At 36.7% G+C, this 14,459-nt stretch overlaps 1 protein-coding gene across 1 annotated transcript; it reads left to right on the top strand.

Annotated features, from left to right (window-relative positions):
• The first annotated feature begins 2,418 nt into the window (after positions 1–2,418).
• On the top strand, positions 2,419–3,420 carry LOC113295641. The gene has a single exon (XM_026543972.1). It carries the CDS (start codon positions 2,419–2,421, stop codon positions 3,418–3,420), a length of 1,002 nt encoding a protein of 333 aa, XP_026399757.1.
• Positions 3,421–14,459: the final 11,039 nt, after the last annotated feature.

Here is a 14,459-nt window from a genome sequence, read left to right as displayed (position 1 = left end):
AATGAGTTGTCTAAGAGGCTGTTTGTATGAACCAAATTGAGCTTCGGTTACTAATTGTATGTGAATTCACATGAGCATCTTGTGGTGCTCAGTAGAGATGGAACGTGTTGCTGGGTTCAGCCGGGTAGAAAGGTGGTTAGATGGGCAGAATGGAGACTGAGTCGGAAATGTGGCAAGTGGTGCTAAAAATATGGTGTGAGCAGAAATATGTGGAAGACGTTACAACTATGTGGAGTGTTTTCCCCAAATCCAGGAAGTGTTTGAATCAAGTAGTTAGAGAAGAAGTCAAGTTGTTGATGTATAAAGGATAAGCTTAATCAACCAAGAAGGGTACGACTGAATACTGCAATCTGAGTTTTCTTTTGCTTTCTACTTTTAGTTCAGTTCTTTTTAGTTCTCTTGGGTGTTAGAGTTTTTGATTCAATACTTTTAATGGCTATTTACACAACAATGAGAAGCTAAACCCCTCTCTGCCAAGACAAGAGGGGAAGCTTAATGGGTTCAATGTTCTTAAGTTATCATCAATAAATCATTTTAATGCTTAATCCATTTCATCTTTGTTTGATTGTTGTTTTGTATTGAGTGTGTCTATAAACTTCTTAGATTTAGTGTGATTTCCGGATACATTGAATGCTATGAAATCCCTGTGACACTTCTCAATTGGGCTTTGTATTTAGAACATAATATCAATCTTATGTAATAGTATTTTTAGTTGCACTGAGAGTTATATTTGTCGTATCTTCCGGGTAGAGCAGATTACTATCTGTCTCTATTCGAGTTATCTTTTGATGATATAAGACTTTAAGGCCATTAGGTGGAACCTTGTGTCTTGCTAGATTTACATCAACTGTTATTTTTTACAATCATCTTCTGTTTCGTTCTCAATCACAACTCAACTACAAATCAATTTTACATTATTGTTTAGCTTAATAATTCTCTTGAACACTAACAATCTCTGTTAGCTAATAGGGTATTAGAGAATCACCCTAGTCATCCAATGGCAGATGAAGCTGCGAGATTAGCGGCTGAAGCTGAAGATGATAGAATAGCTGTTGAAGCCGCAGCCAATGCTGATGGACCTAGAACCCTTAGAGATTATTTGCAACCGGAAATGACTTCTACACCTTCTTGTATAGTTCTTTCGGCTAATGCTGGCAACGTGTCGATTAAGTATGGGCAGATACAAGCACTGCCTAAGTTTCATGAATTGGACTCTGAGAGTCCATACATACATTTGAAAGAATTTGATGAGGTCTGTACTACTATGCCTTTTGTTGCTGCGACTCAAGATGTTGTGAAACTGAAATTGTTTCCATTTTCTCTCAAGGAGAAAGCTAAGACTTGGCTGCATTCTTTGCGACCAAATACCATTAGGACATGGAATGAAATGTCTAGAGATTTTCTGAAAAAGTTTTTTCCTATTCATAAAACCACCACTATTCGCAAAAATATTATGAATTTTTCTCAAAATGAACATGAGTCTTTTTTCGAGTGTTGGGAAAGGTTTAAAGACTTACTTTCTAGCTACCCTCATCATGGTTATGAAATTTGGAGAGTTATTAACTTCTTTTATGAGGGTCTAAATTCTGGTATGCGTCAGTTTGTTGAAATGATGTGTAATGGGCAATTTCTGAATAAGTCACCTGATGATGCTTGGAGTTATTTCGATTCACTAGCTGAAAATGCCCAAAATTGGGATACTTCAGGCACAGCGGATAGGAATAAGTCCAAACCCTTAGCTAGCTCTAGGCCTGGAATGTATGTGCTGAGTGAGGAAGATGATTTGAATGCTAAAATTGCTAGCTTTCATAGGAAAGTTGATGCTATTCAGAAACCAAATGTAGTTAAGGTAGCTGACTCGGTAGAACATGCTTGTGGCATTTGCGAAAGTGTTACATGACCAAGCAAATGCCATGAATACATACAAAAGACCTTTTAGCTCACCTTATTCAGAAACATATAATCCTAATTGGCGAAATCACCCTAATTTCAGTTGGAGAAATGGTCCTACTATGAATGATGTTAATGTTCCTCAAGGGTCTTCATCTAGTAATCCTTATGTGCCACCTCATAAGAAGACTCTTGAGGATACTTTACAAACTTTTATGTAGGGACAGACTCAAATAAATCAGAATACCTTGCAGACTTTGGATGAGCTGAAAACTAGCATAAGACGTATTGAATCACGTCTCAATGTTAGGGAGAAAGGGACATTACCTGCCCAAACTCAACCAAACCCGAAAGGCTAGTATGAAGCTAATAATGCTAATATTGAACAAGCTCAGGTTGTTACAACACTTAGAAATGGTAAGGTGATAGAGACTCCAATGAAGGTAAACGAACCTGAGGTCTCCAAAACCCAAGGGCGGTGACTGTCACAGTGATACTGAAAATAAAAATTCTGATATTGATAAGAAAATGCATGCTCCATTTCCTCATCGTTTGATGTTTACTAAACCACCAACTGGTTATAAAGATATTCTTGATGTTTTGCAGCAGGTGAAAGTTAACATTCCTCTCTTGAGTGTGATTAAGCAAATTCCAGCGTATGCCAAGTCCATAAAGGATCTCTGCACCATCAAAAGGAAGCATAATGTGCAGAAAAAGGCATTCCTCACGGGACAGGTAAGTGTTATTCTTAAACACAACACTCCTCCCAAATATAAAGATCCGGGATGCCCTACTATTTATTTTATAATAGGGAAGTTCGTGATCAAACAAGCACTTTTGGATTTGGGATCTAGTGTAAACCTCCTACCTTTCTCGGTTTATGAGCAGTTGGGCTTAGGTGAATTAAAACCCACCTCGGTCACTCTACAACTTGCGGAAAGATCAGTTAAAGTACCGATAGGGGTAGCTGAGGATGTGTTAGTTCAAATCGATAAATTTTACTATCCAGTGGATTTCATTGTTTTGGATACTCAACCTGTGGTTAATGCTAGTAATGAAATACCTATCATTTTAGGTCGCCCTTTCCTTGCAACTGCCAATGCTTTGATTAATTGTCAAAACGGTATAATGAATCTTTCGTTTGGTAACATGACTGTTGAATTAAACATCTTTGATGCATGTAAATACCCAAGTGGTGATGATGATATTCATGAGGTTAGTATGATTGAAACAATTGTGCAGGAAAAGTTATCTCATCTAGAAGCTGGGGATGCGTTAGAATCCAGTCTTCTTAACCTTTTGGATTTCGATGAGGATGGATCCATTGAAGAAGTCAATTCCTTACTGGATTCATCCCCATTACTGGATACAGATAAGTGGCGGTCTAGATTTGAATCACTTCCAATCAATGAGACCAAGACACTACCCTCATCCATAGAATTCCCAAAGCTTGACCTTAAGCCACTTCCTAGTGACTTGAAATATGCTTTTTTGGGTCAAAATGAAATTTCCAGTAATCATATCATCTGAACTTAATGAAGAGCAGGAAGCGATGCTTTTGGATGTTCTTAGGAAGCACAGAAGTGCCATAGGATGGACTATTGCAGACCTGAAAGGAATTGACCCTAGTATTTGTATGCATAAGATTAACTTGGAAGAGAATCCAAGACCTTGTCGACAAGGTCAGTGTAGGTTGAATCCTCACATGAAAGATGTTGTCAAAGCTGAAATTCTTAAGCTATTAGATGTAGGTATGATCTATCCACAAAGCTTAAAACGTTCGATTGGATTACACCTTGAGTGAGCTACTACTTGGTGGTTCAGTTGAATACAATCTGATATTGGAGAGCTTCTGTATCCGTGGTAAAAGGAGTTTTGGGGATAACACTGAGCTAGCTATTATTCCACGGTTGGTGATGAATGGTTCTTATGAACAATAGATAAGTATATTAATCCAGTTATCGCTTGGTAACGGCGAAGGATTCCTTGATCATCTTTCTTTTATTATTATCTTTTTATTAATCTTATAAACAAATCCCCCCTTTGTTATTTACTTTATCTTGTTGATCAAATAACCTATCAATTACACAGCTCTCTGTGGGAACGATCTCTTACTACCGCTATACTACCAGTTAATTAGTGGGAAATATATTTAATAATTTGTTGAGCCTACGACAGCCCATACAAATTTTGGCGCCGCTGCCGGGGAGCAGTTGCTAATTGATATTTATTTGTTTAGCTTGTTTTTATTTTTAGATTTTCTTTTTGTTTTGATTTTCTCTTTCTTGTGAGTCGTCATGTTTCCTTACGGATATAACATGTACGGAGCACAAGATCAGATATACGACAGTGGTAATCAAAATGGATTTCAATTTCATAACAACTACCAAACATCCTATGGGTATAATCCAAACCAATCTTTTGGCTATGATCAATATCCCACTGAACCTTATGGATATTCGCATACATGTCAACAACCTTATGACGGGCATGTTAGTGAACAATCACAAGGATGGAAGGATAGTTATGTTTCTAATCAATTGTTTTCTAGTAATGTGCATATGACAGAGAGTTTTGAACTCAAAACTTATGATAGTGTAGCCAAACCCACCCATATTGCTCATATTTCACTTATTCAAAGGGAAGAGTTGCGGTCTAGGTATTCTATTGTGAGTAATGATATAAAACGTGTAAACATCAGAAAATTTTATAAGAGATACAATCAACTGGAAGAAGATGGAGCATCAGAGGAGACTCTTCAAGAAATTGAAAGGGCCATAAAAATGGAATTCCAACGTCGTTGGGATAGTGAAGATTATGAGGTTGACGAAGATTCTGATGAAGATGAGCAACCTTTGGAAAGTTCTAGCAACAATGATACGATTATTCCAACTCCTGATCATAATAACGATCACTCGCATATTCAAAAGGAGGAGATTGGGTATGATATATCTATTGTTATAAATGATGTAACGTATTCAAACGAAGAAATTAGGAGTTGCATCAATGAACTAAATGTTTTAGGAGAGGATTCTGATTCCGATGACGAGGTTGTTCAAGAGATGAAGATTGAGAATGAAACCAAATTGATTGAAGTCGTGGAAGACCCAATTGAGCTAGATAATAATAGTTCGATAGAGGACCACGATATACTTGAGGTAAATAGTTCACTGTTAATTACAAATGAGGATCCGAAACAAGGTTTGTCTAATCCTTTGTATAATTCTATATACATTGATCCTTTATATCCAATTGGAGTAGATTCTAAAAGAGTTGTTAACCCAATTTTTAAGAAAATACCTCACTTAGGATTGGAGTTGCGTGCTTCCAAAGTTTTAACGGATTATTTTGCTTCTAAGTATCCACCACTTGATGTGTTTTATTCGAGCATTGTGGAGGTTCACCAAGCTGAGGAACCTATTGAAGTTCCCGAATTCTATGTTCTCTATCCACTTCCAAGTGTAGAAAGAACTAAGTGTGGGGGAAACTTCAATAAAGTGATAGATTCAATATTTATATTTTGTGCTAATGTTTTTGTTAAGTTATTATTTGAATTGCAGATTGTTATTTGGAAGGATTACCAAATTTTTCAGATTATTGGTGTACGGACGATAACAATAACGTCGGGCTGACGACGTTAAACCAAGCGCTTTGTGGGAGGCAACCCATCGGTTTTGTATCTTTATCCCTTTTGTTTTTAATTTTCTTAGTTTTTCATATCATATCTTGCATTCTCATCTTAGATTTTACAAAGTCCAATATCTATAATGAAAGTTTTGATGAATTCTCGTCAGAAAATTCTGACTGCGCACTTGTCACGAAAATAGCTCTCGAGACTTCATACGAAGTCCGATTTGAGTGGTTGACCCCAAATTTTAAAGAGGACAGACATACATTTCTTTTCCAAAAAGAAAATTGGAATTTTTAGTGCGTTAAGTTGGATCGATAGGCCTGGACATTTGAGTTTTTGTATTTTTCCAGAACTTTTTCAGATTGCATGTCAGTCAGTCCGGAGGCCGTAAAAGTCAGACCGTTTATCGAAACACTGTGCCCTTTTGAAACCTTATAGAAAATACGTAGGTGAAAAACTTTAGTTTAGGATGTTTTTCCTAGTTCCCTACCCATTTGTACAGTTTTCGAGTTTTTAAGGGCTGTTATGTCAGAAATCAGAATTTTCGGTTTTGAACATTGAGGACAATGTTGAGTTTAAGTGTGGGGGAGTAGTTAAGCATGTTTGGTTTGCATACAAAATAAAAAAATAATACTTTTTGATTTCTTGCATTCTTGAGACTTCATATTTTGGAGTTACTTATGAGCTATTTTGGATGACACACTACACCTTTTAAGGTTGAAACAGTTCTTCAAGCTATAGATTAAGTTCCATGTATTTCAATCCTTAAATATATACGTTCATAATTGAATGCGAAACTAAGATATTGTATTCGTTTGAAAGAGTCATCCTCGCAATTAATCATTACTGAATCACTTTCTTTTTATTTTTGCAGTTTTATGTTTCTCTAAAGTGATTTGGTGGGATTCAGATACTTCCGTGGATGTTGTAGCAAGGTAATCATTGGTTGAGTTTATATAAAATCCCCATAATAAAATTGTCTTACACTCGTAAAGAGTAAAGAGTGATCCGAAAAAGAAAATATATATATATGTAAATAAGGCTCCTCTTCTTTTATCGACATTACTAATAAATGATAGGTCCGTAATTTTGGACTAATCATATTCGATGAAAACAAAAACATATCATTATTATATAGCAAGTCAAAAAGACTATTGATGAGGTTCTTGACACTTTGATAGCAGTATGTGTGAAACGTTGTCCCTGTCTCCGTCGCCTAAGCAAGCATGGAGTGCAGGATCCAAGGCAACTATCATGTACTTGCTGAAAAGGAACATGCGCTTAGAGTATCTAATCATGTGGTCGAGTTAAATGGGTGCTTCTCTCAACTAGTGCGCTATAAATATATATCCTTTGACGACATTCATACAAGTATTGTGGGTAACACCTTTCACTTAATTCAACATTTGCACACTTCACTTTTCTATTTCCATTTTCTTATCTATCCATGTGATTTCATTATGCGAGTGTTGTGAAAAACGTTGCAACAAGTACAATGACTATCTTAGTGGAGTTTTGCAAACAAGTTGAATGTCACACATAAGTAATTGCTAATGTGTGATGATTGGAATGTATGTAAGATGTTTGCAGCTAAAGAACATATGCAAGCTAATTATTTGGCTTTCTACTTTGTGTCTATCCTTAGTGGTTCTTCCAAGGAGAAAGATTGGAGTAGGTTTTGTGGGTATACCTCTTGTAAACCCTCACGAGACTATAGCTCGTCCACTAGGGGCACCTAGGGGTTTAAAGGCTTGTTCATGCTAAGAGTAACCGTATCCTCGCGACATGGAGTTGTTGTATTTAAGATTATTTTTATTTAGTTTGCTCGAGTACTAGAAAAATCTAAGTGTGGGGGAATTTGATAAGTGCATAATTCATATGATTTTAGTGTCCATTCCATACTTGTTTTAGCTATTATTCTTGCATGTATTCGTATTATTACCATTGTTTTCTCTTATTTGTCTCTATTAGGTGAATCATCCAAAAAAGAGCTACAAAGTGCTGAAAAGAGATAATAAGAGAAGTATCCCAAGTATCCAAGGGCCCAAGTCCAAGAGAAGTGGAAAAAGTGCGACGAAAAGGAGGAAAACGCTCATAATCAAGACACATACCAAAGACCGATCTTAAATCATTCAAATTAAGTATTTCTCATCATCATCTTTAAGATAATTTAAAGCTAAAAATAATTCAAAAAGAATGAGGACATTCCGAGTTCGGATGAAGAAGTTGTGGCCAAAACAGTTTTCATTGAATATCGAAGACAGTGAAGTCCGCGAACTGGGTTTGCGAACCGAGTTCACAGACTTATTTCCGAAAATATCTGCTGGAATTTGAAGTTTGCGGACTGGGTACGTGAACTTATCAAATGGGATACGTGTATTCACACCTTGGAAGGCCTAAGGGCACGTTTGAAGTCGTTAGGTCATATTCTCGGGTCGGGTTCCTAAACCTAACTAAATACTTGGAGAACAAACAATGTAAACCTATAAAAAGATATTAGGTTATGTAAAAATATCATCGAATCTCATATCACAAGTTTTACATCAAAGGGGGAAACCACCATTCTTCATCTTCTTTGTAATATGAGTAGTTAAATCCTTTGTTGATTAAGGATGAATTCAATGTTCTAAGCATGAAGCTTTATTAATAATACAAATATATTGAGAGTTCTTATCATCATCGTTTATCTTTACCATATCTAGGGTTTATGAGTGATTCTTATATTGATTTGGGAGGCCTACTAGATCAGTATATTGATTGTTCTATTGCTAGTGGAAGTTATGAGATAAGTAATCGTCGATTAACTCTCTACACAAGTAGAAATCGCGAGACCTTACAGAGGGATTCTGTGTAGCAATCGTGTGTGAAGATAACACCAGCAAGTAAACCTTGAGCTAAGAGTTTAACTAATGGGATCAACCTAATTCACAAAGCTTAAAGCGTTCAATTGGATTACACCTTGAGTAAAAGGAGTTTTGGGGATAACACTGAGCTAGTTGTTATTCCACGGTTGGTGATGAATGGTTCTTATGAACAATAGATAAGCATATTAATCCACTTATCGCTTGGTAACGGCGAAGGATTCCTTGATCATCTTTATTTTATTATTATCTTTTTATTAATCTTAAAACCAAATCCCCCCTTTGTTATTTACTTTATCTTGCTGATCAAATAACCTATCATTTACACAGTTCTCTGTGGGAACGATCTCTTACTACCGCTATATTACCAGTTAATTAGTGGGAAATATATTTAATAATTTGTTGAGCCTACGACAGCCCATACAATAATCGAACACACTGATCTCGTAGGAACTGGAATAGTTGAGTGATGGAGAAGTGGGGATCGTGTAAAAATAGTGAGAACAATGTCCCTATTATGAGGGTAAGACCGTCCAGTTTAACACCCACTACTTCTCTACTGCCTTCAACTGTCCTCATTTCCTGACACTTTCTCATAATGGGCGTGTTGCACGCTACACGCTGTAAACCGCCAGACCAATACCCTTGATAAGCATCCCCTAGTTTGTGACATGTTTGATGCCTTGAGTATTTTTGTAGAAAATATGGAGCAAGTTGCATGAAGAATTGAACAAGTTCCATATGGTAGTTGATGAATGGGTCTTGCCTGCAAGACCTAATTATGTTGACCAATCCCGTGCAAGCTAGGTGGCAGGTGGTCATAAGTGGCAAGTCAAGTAGTATGAATGAGACTTACCGTGAGTTAGTACTCGAAAAATAGTATACGATGCTTTTAGGTTAAATAAATTATTAAATTATTTATGAAATTGATATTTATGAACTATCGTTTGTAATAAATGCATCTAAAGCATCGCTGTTAAGCAAGCAGCTTAAACATGATCGATGCATGTAAAGCATCGTTGTTCATAGCCTGTTCAAACTAGTTGCGGATTTCACGGTCCTAAAAAGGAGCGTGACCGGCCTTGTTTGATCGACTTCCAGGAGTTGCTCGAGCAGATCAGTGATGAGGTAGTCAGTCCTCATAGGAGGGGAATGACCGATAGTCATCATGGAACCCCATTGGTTAGCTGAAATTAAATCTAGGCCGGTCAAATCAGCCGGTCAACTTGGGCAGTTGAGATAATTTGTGGCAGTTGTTGATTGTCGTTGAATTTATAAGAGGGTGACTATCCCACTTTGAGCAGCTTCCAGGAGCTATTTGAGTATGTTGAGGACAAGGCAATCGGTCCTTATAGGAGAGGGATGGCCGGTAATCACGATGGCACCTCATTGGTCTCCCTAAATAGAAACTAAGCCGGCCGATTTGTCCGGCTAAGTTGGACGGCTGTGATCAATTTAAGACTGTCACGGGAAGTATTAACCAAATTAAAACCCTCTTTGGAGCCGCTCGTCTACCCTACTTTGGCTAGCAATTGCGAACGCTTCCTGCAGGCTAGGAGAGTCCTGATTGGCTGAAATAAAAGTGGGCCCGTCGGTGAGTACCATGGAACTTGTTTGGTCGCGCCAGGAGGTAGACAAACTCGTCAAACCAACCAGCCAAGTCGTGTGGTCGTGATCGTTCCGTGACTGACTTGGACGGTCTAGATTATTTTTCTTATATAAGAAGCAGGGCAACTAGCCTACTTTGGCTAACAATTTGGAATAGCAGTAGGTAGGCTAAAGCGATATGATTGGTTGATTGGAAAGAGGGGTCGACGGAAAACAATATGAGGCAGGGACGGTCAGTGATGGAAGGCGCCAGCTAGGACAAACCGACCGTCCAAGTGGCGCGGCCACACCCTTTTGTTGCTGCCTTTGATTGTCGCAGTTTCCCTTTTTCTTATTTTTCGACTTTTGGTAGGATTTTTCTCCTACTAGCTCCATGATGGGATGCTTACCTAGCTTTCCTAGGTTTATCTTCGACCAATAGGGATCGAGATATTGTGCAGGCTCCGTTTTAGGGAAAAAACCTATTTTTTTGTAAATCGACAAAATTAGGTCAAAAAAATGAATTTTGCGAGTTGACACAAAATTAACCAATTTTGTGAATTTTGCTCGTTGATACAAATCACTAATTATTATCTTGGAGAGCAGCGCAGTTTGTGCGCTTCTGATTAAGTACCTTCACGCACATCTTAATCCTGACACTTCAGGAAATTCATGTTACTCAGCTGAGAGCGAACATCAACTGTCATATCATGTCAATATCAAGAGTTCAGCTGGGAACATAGCATAGGATGAATACTCAGCAAGTCCCGCATTAGTGAATAATGCAGGTGGGAGTTCAAGAAAATTAACAGAATACCTGGGACTTTTGCAACCAACATTATTCTAAATAAAATTTCGTATACATTTTGAATTGCTCAGTACATATGTAAGAAAAGATGCATAGGCGCTCATCAGTTTTAAATTGCTCTATTTCTTTGCAGAACAGGGGCACATAAATACGGAACTTTACAGTTTTAGCCTCGAACTAAAAACCACCACCAACACCAGTAAACCTCAAAATCCGGTACTTACGACTCCCGAAGAGCATCCTAGATTATTATTCACTTCACAAGAAAAACTTACTTGATATTAATTAAGAATATCGTGATAGAGGTAATGTCTTGTGGAATCACAAAGTCTGAGACAAAGAACTTTGTGATTTCTATCAATCTTACCTGTCGGAGCTAAACAAGATCAGGATATATGAACTATCAAAGATAAGATAGTCGGACCTGGCTTCACGAATCCCTTAGAGAAGTCTTTAAGTCGTTAAACCTAATTATGTTTCTCAGTAAAATTGAAAACATAGGTTAAGAGATAATTGACTCTAGTTAGCAACTAGGACACACGGAAGTTCGGGATTAAATTTCCCAGCTGCCCGAGCTTCTCTTTATATATACTTTCAAGATTTAAGGTTGCTTACGATTTAAGCTAAAATAGCTTTGTAATCAAACAGACACTTTTCACCGTTAGATGAAATGGGACTTGAAATTCAAGCTAAGGTGACTTGGTAATCAAGTGATCATTCTCCACCGCTGGATGGTTCATCTTGAGATAAACACAAATATAATATACACTTGGATAAGGATGAACCATAACCATACCGTGTACAATGAGTTTGTTCAAGAACGGTTAACCAAAGTTAGCCATATGAACATAATAAGCTTAGTCATTTTCATCAAACACTTTAGAATAACTTGATATACAACCACAACTTAATAGGTGATCAATTATATTTTTTATGTGTTTTAAAGAATTGTTCAAATGCCAAATATCTCATAGAAATACTTTTAAATGCATCTGAAACTGTTCGACTAGGTAAGTACGTGTACTACTTCCAGTTTGTGAGACACTCTACCAAGGTACGTGTACCAGGTATGTGTACCCTTAAGAAAGTTAAAATCCAGGTCGTTTTAGTACACATACTGGGTACGTGTATCTCAAGGTTAACATCTTGATAATATTACATATATCGTTGTTCCAAGTTATTTTCAAATGATTAACTCGAATCATGATCTAGTTTATAAACAATAAATTGTTCTTAACTAAATTCATCAAGTAGATGATTGGATTATAGCTTAATTCATATTTCGATAAAAATATTCAACAATGAAAAGACGAGGGTACCCAAATATACCTCAATCTAAAAAAAAAATCACCTATAAGTCCTTTCTCCGAAAATGATTGTCTATGGACTCAGTCGAGACAATACAACTAATCGGTTCACACTTCGTGTGATCGTCTATGGCGAGATCGAGACAATACGACAACAAGATAACTTGCGTAATTGACTATGGATACAAGATCGAGACAATACAACAACGAAGTATGATTACTTGATAATAGGTTCGGACTTAACCAAACACTATAGGGTTGCTATCAAGTAATTAGGAATTAAAGTTTGTGTATTTTACTTCTAATTATAATAAAAACATTTATAATTGCGGAAATATAAAAGCAAAAGACACAGCAAGATTTTGTTAACGAGGAAACCGCAAATGCAGAAAAACCCCGGAACCTTGTGCAGAACTGAATACTCTCAGAATTAAGCCGTTATACAAAATCTAAACCAACTTCGTATAGTTGGGACCAAGCAACTAAACCTATAGTTCACCTAGTTTCCTCAGTATCCCTACGCCTCCAACTTGCAATAAGTCACGCACTTGGAACAATTCCTTTGGTTCGTATTCCAAACAGTAAAGGAACAAAAAATCTGTTCGGTAACAACTCTTTTCAAACAACGTGATATGAGTTTGAAAAAAGGCTCTTCCGTTTATCCCAATGAACTCCTTTGTTAGGTTCTTAGATCAATTTATTCAACAACTACCAAAGTAATTGTTTGGATTATGCAATCAATAATAGGATCTTATCAAGATACTAAATATTGATGTCGATCTACTCAACTAATCAATCCAATCTATCAAAAGATAAACCGATTATAGTTGGATCCCCAGCCGATCAAGTTTTATGCACACCGAAGATTATGACTCAAATAAGAAATCTTCTTTGTCTTCAAATCTTCTTAGATCTTCAATAAACACCAGAACACAAACAACTTGAATTTCTTGTGATTTCACACACAAAACGGAGTTTGTTAACGATAGATTATCACAAGAGGTCTTTAGATCTACAAACAGTCTAAAGATCTCCGCCGATACTTCGATCTAGTTTAAGTGAATCTTATATCAGAAGAGAAGATTCTCAAGCATAAAAGAACTAGGTGCAATCAAAGTTCAACAACCGTTAGTCAATCAAATCAATCGAAAACTAATAATAAACTGCAATTATCTAGTTTCCCACCAATGGTACTCGTAGAGCTTCTCAATCCCAAAAAAGTCTTTAAAACGAGCGGTCGTAAGAGATTTCGCCTAATTAGGTTACTTTCCTCTCCGAATAGACGGCTCCACCAGTAACAACACAACTAGATAGTTTTGTTGGATCTGAGGATTAGTTTGCTCGAAATGCAAACTTCAATATTTATAGACCAAGGAAGTTTGGACACCAAGGAATTTCCAAAACCGAATATTCTCAAAGATATGCAATAAAGCCAAAATCGGTTTTAATAATTCCTGGAAATGATCTGTCCAAATATTGACCGAAATCTCAGTAGAAAATCTCCAATTAGTAAATGCACATTACCAATTTTTATTTTCTAAAGATGCATTTAATTGCTGGAAATTAAAAGCATATAAAATTAAAAACCTTAATTAAAAGATTCTCAATTTATTTCAATCCGGGATTCTCCTTTAGTTATTAAGGAATATCTTTGAACAATAATAGATAAGAATTACTGCACATGTTCAAAGTATGTCGACATCTTTACTTTGTAAATCATTTTTCATATTTACAATCTTGGAACCGGTTTGCCACACTTCCAAACGAGTTTAGAATTGGTTCATCCGATTTCCAAGAACTATGTGATTAATCAAAAACATTCAATCACCATTAATGGGTTTAACGGTTCTAGCAAACACAAGTTCGGTTCTACCTCCAAGTGGCTACTAGGATCGGTCACAATAGTTTCCAAAACTTTGTTAACTAACTACCAGGATCGGTTACCACTATTTATGGTACATACTTGTGATCGGTTGCACAAGTTGTAGGATCGGTTGCACCAATTACTAAAACTTGTTAACCTATTACAAGGATCGATTACACATCTTGTGATTAGTTCCATCAAGTTCTAGGATCGGTTACCCAATGACTAGGAATGGTCATACCAATTACAAATATCGATCATACCATCTCAGGTGATTACTTAAGATTGGTTTCACTAATAAAAGTCATACCGATACATAAGTCAGGTGATAAGCACGTAAGTGCTACATTTTATACCTATATTTATATTAGTTAGGACTCGATATTTTGGCTAATGACATTGTTTTAGTGCTTTTGTAGAAAATACACACGAATTCAATCATCCGGAGATAAACGGCTAAGTTGCAACTTAAATGGCGTTTGGGGCGAAATTCAACCAATGTTGTTGTTCC

The sequence above is a fragment of the Papaver somniferum genome, chromosome 7, assembly GCF_003573695.1.
Source record: "Papaver somniferum cultivar HN1 chromosome 7, ASM357369v1, whole genome shotgun sequence".
Lineage (NCBI taxonomy): Eukaryota > Viridiplantae > Streptophyta > Magnoliopsida > Ranunculales > Papaveraceae > Papaver > Papaver somniferum.
Note: the sequence above shows the minus strand (reverse complement) of the source record. Positions and strands in the feature narration are given on the sequence as shown.

Bases quoted from the DNA above. Each gene is read 5' to 3' on its own strand.
- LOC113295641 (XM_026543972.1), top strand. From the start codon at position 2,419: ATGCATGCTCCATTTCCTCATCGTTTGATGTTTACTAAACCACCAACT.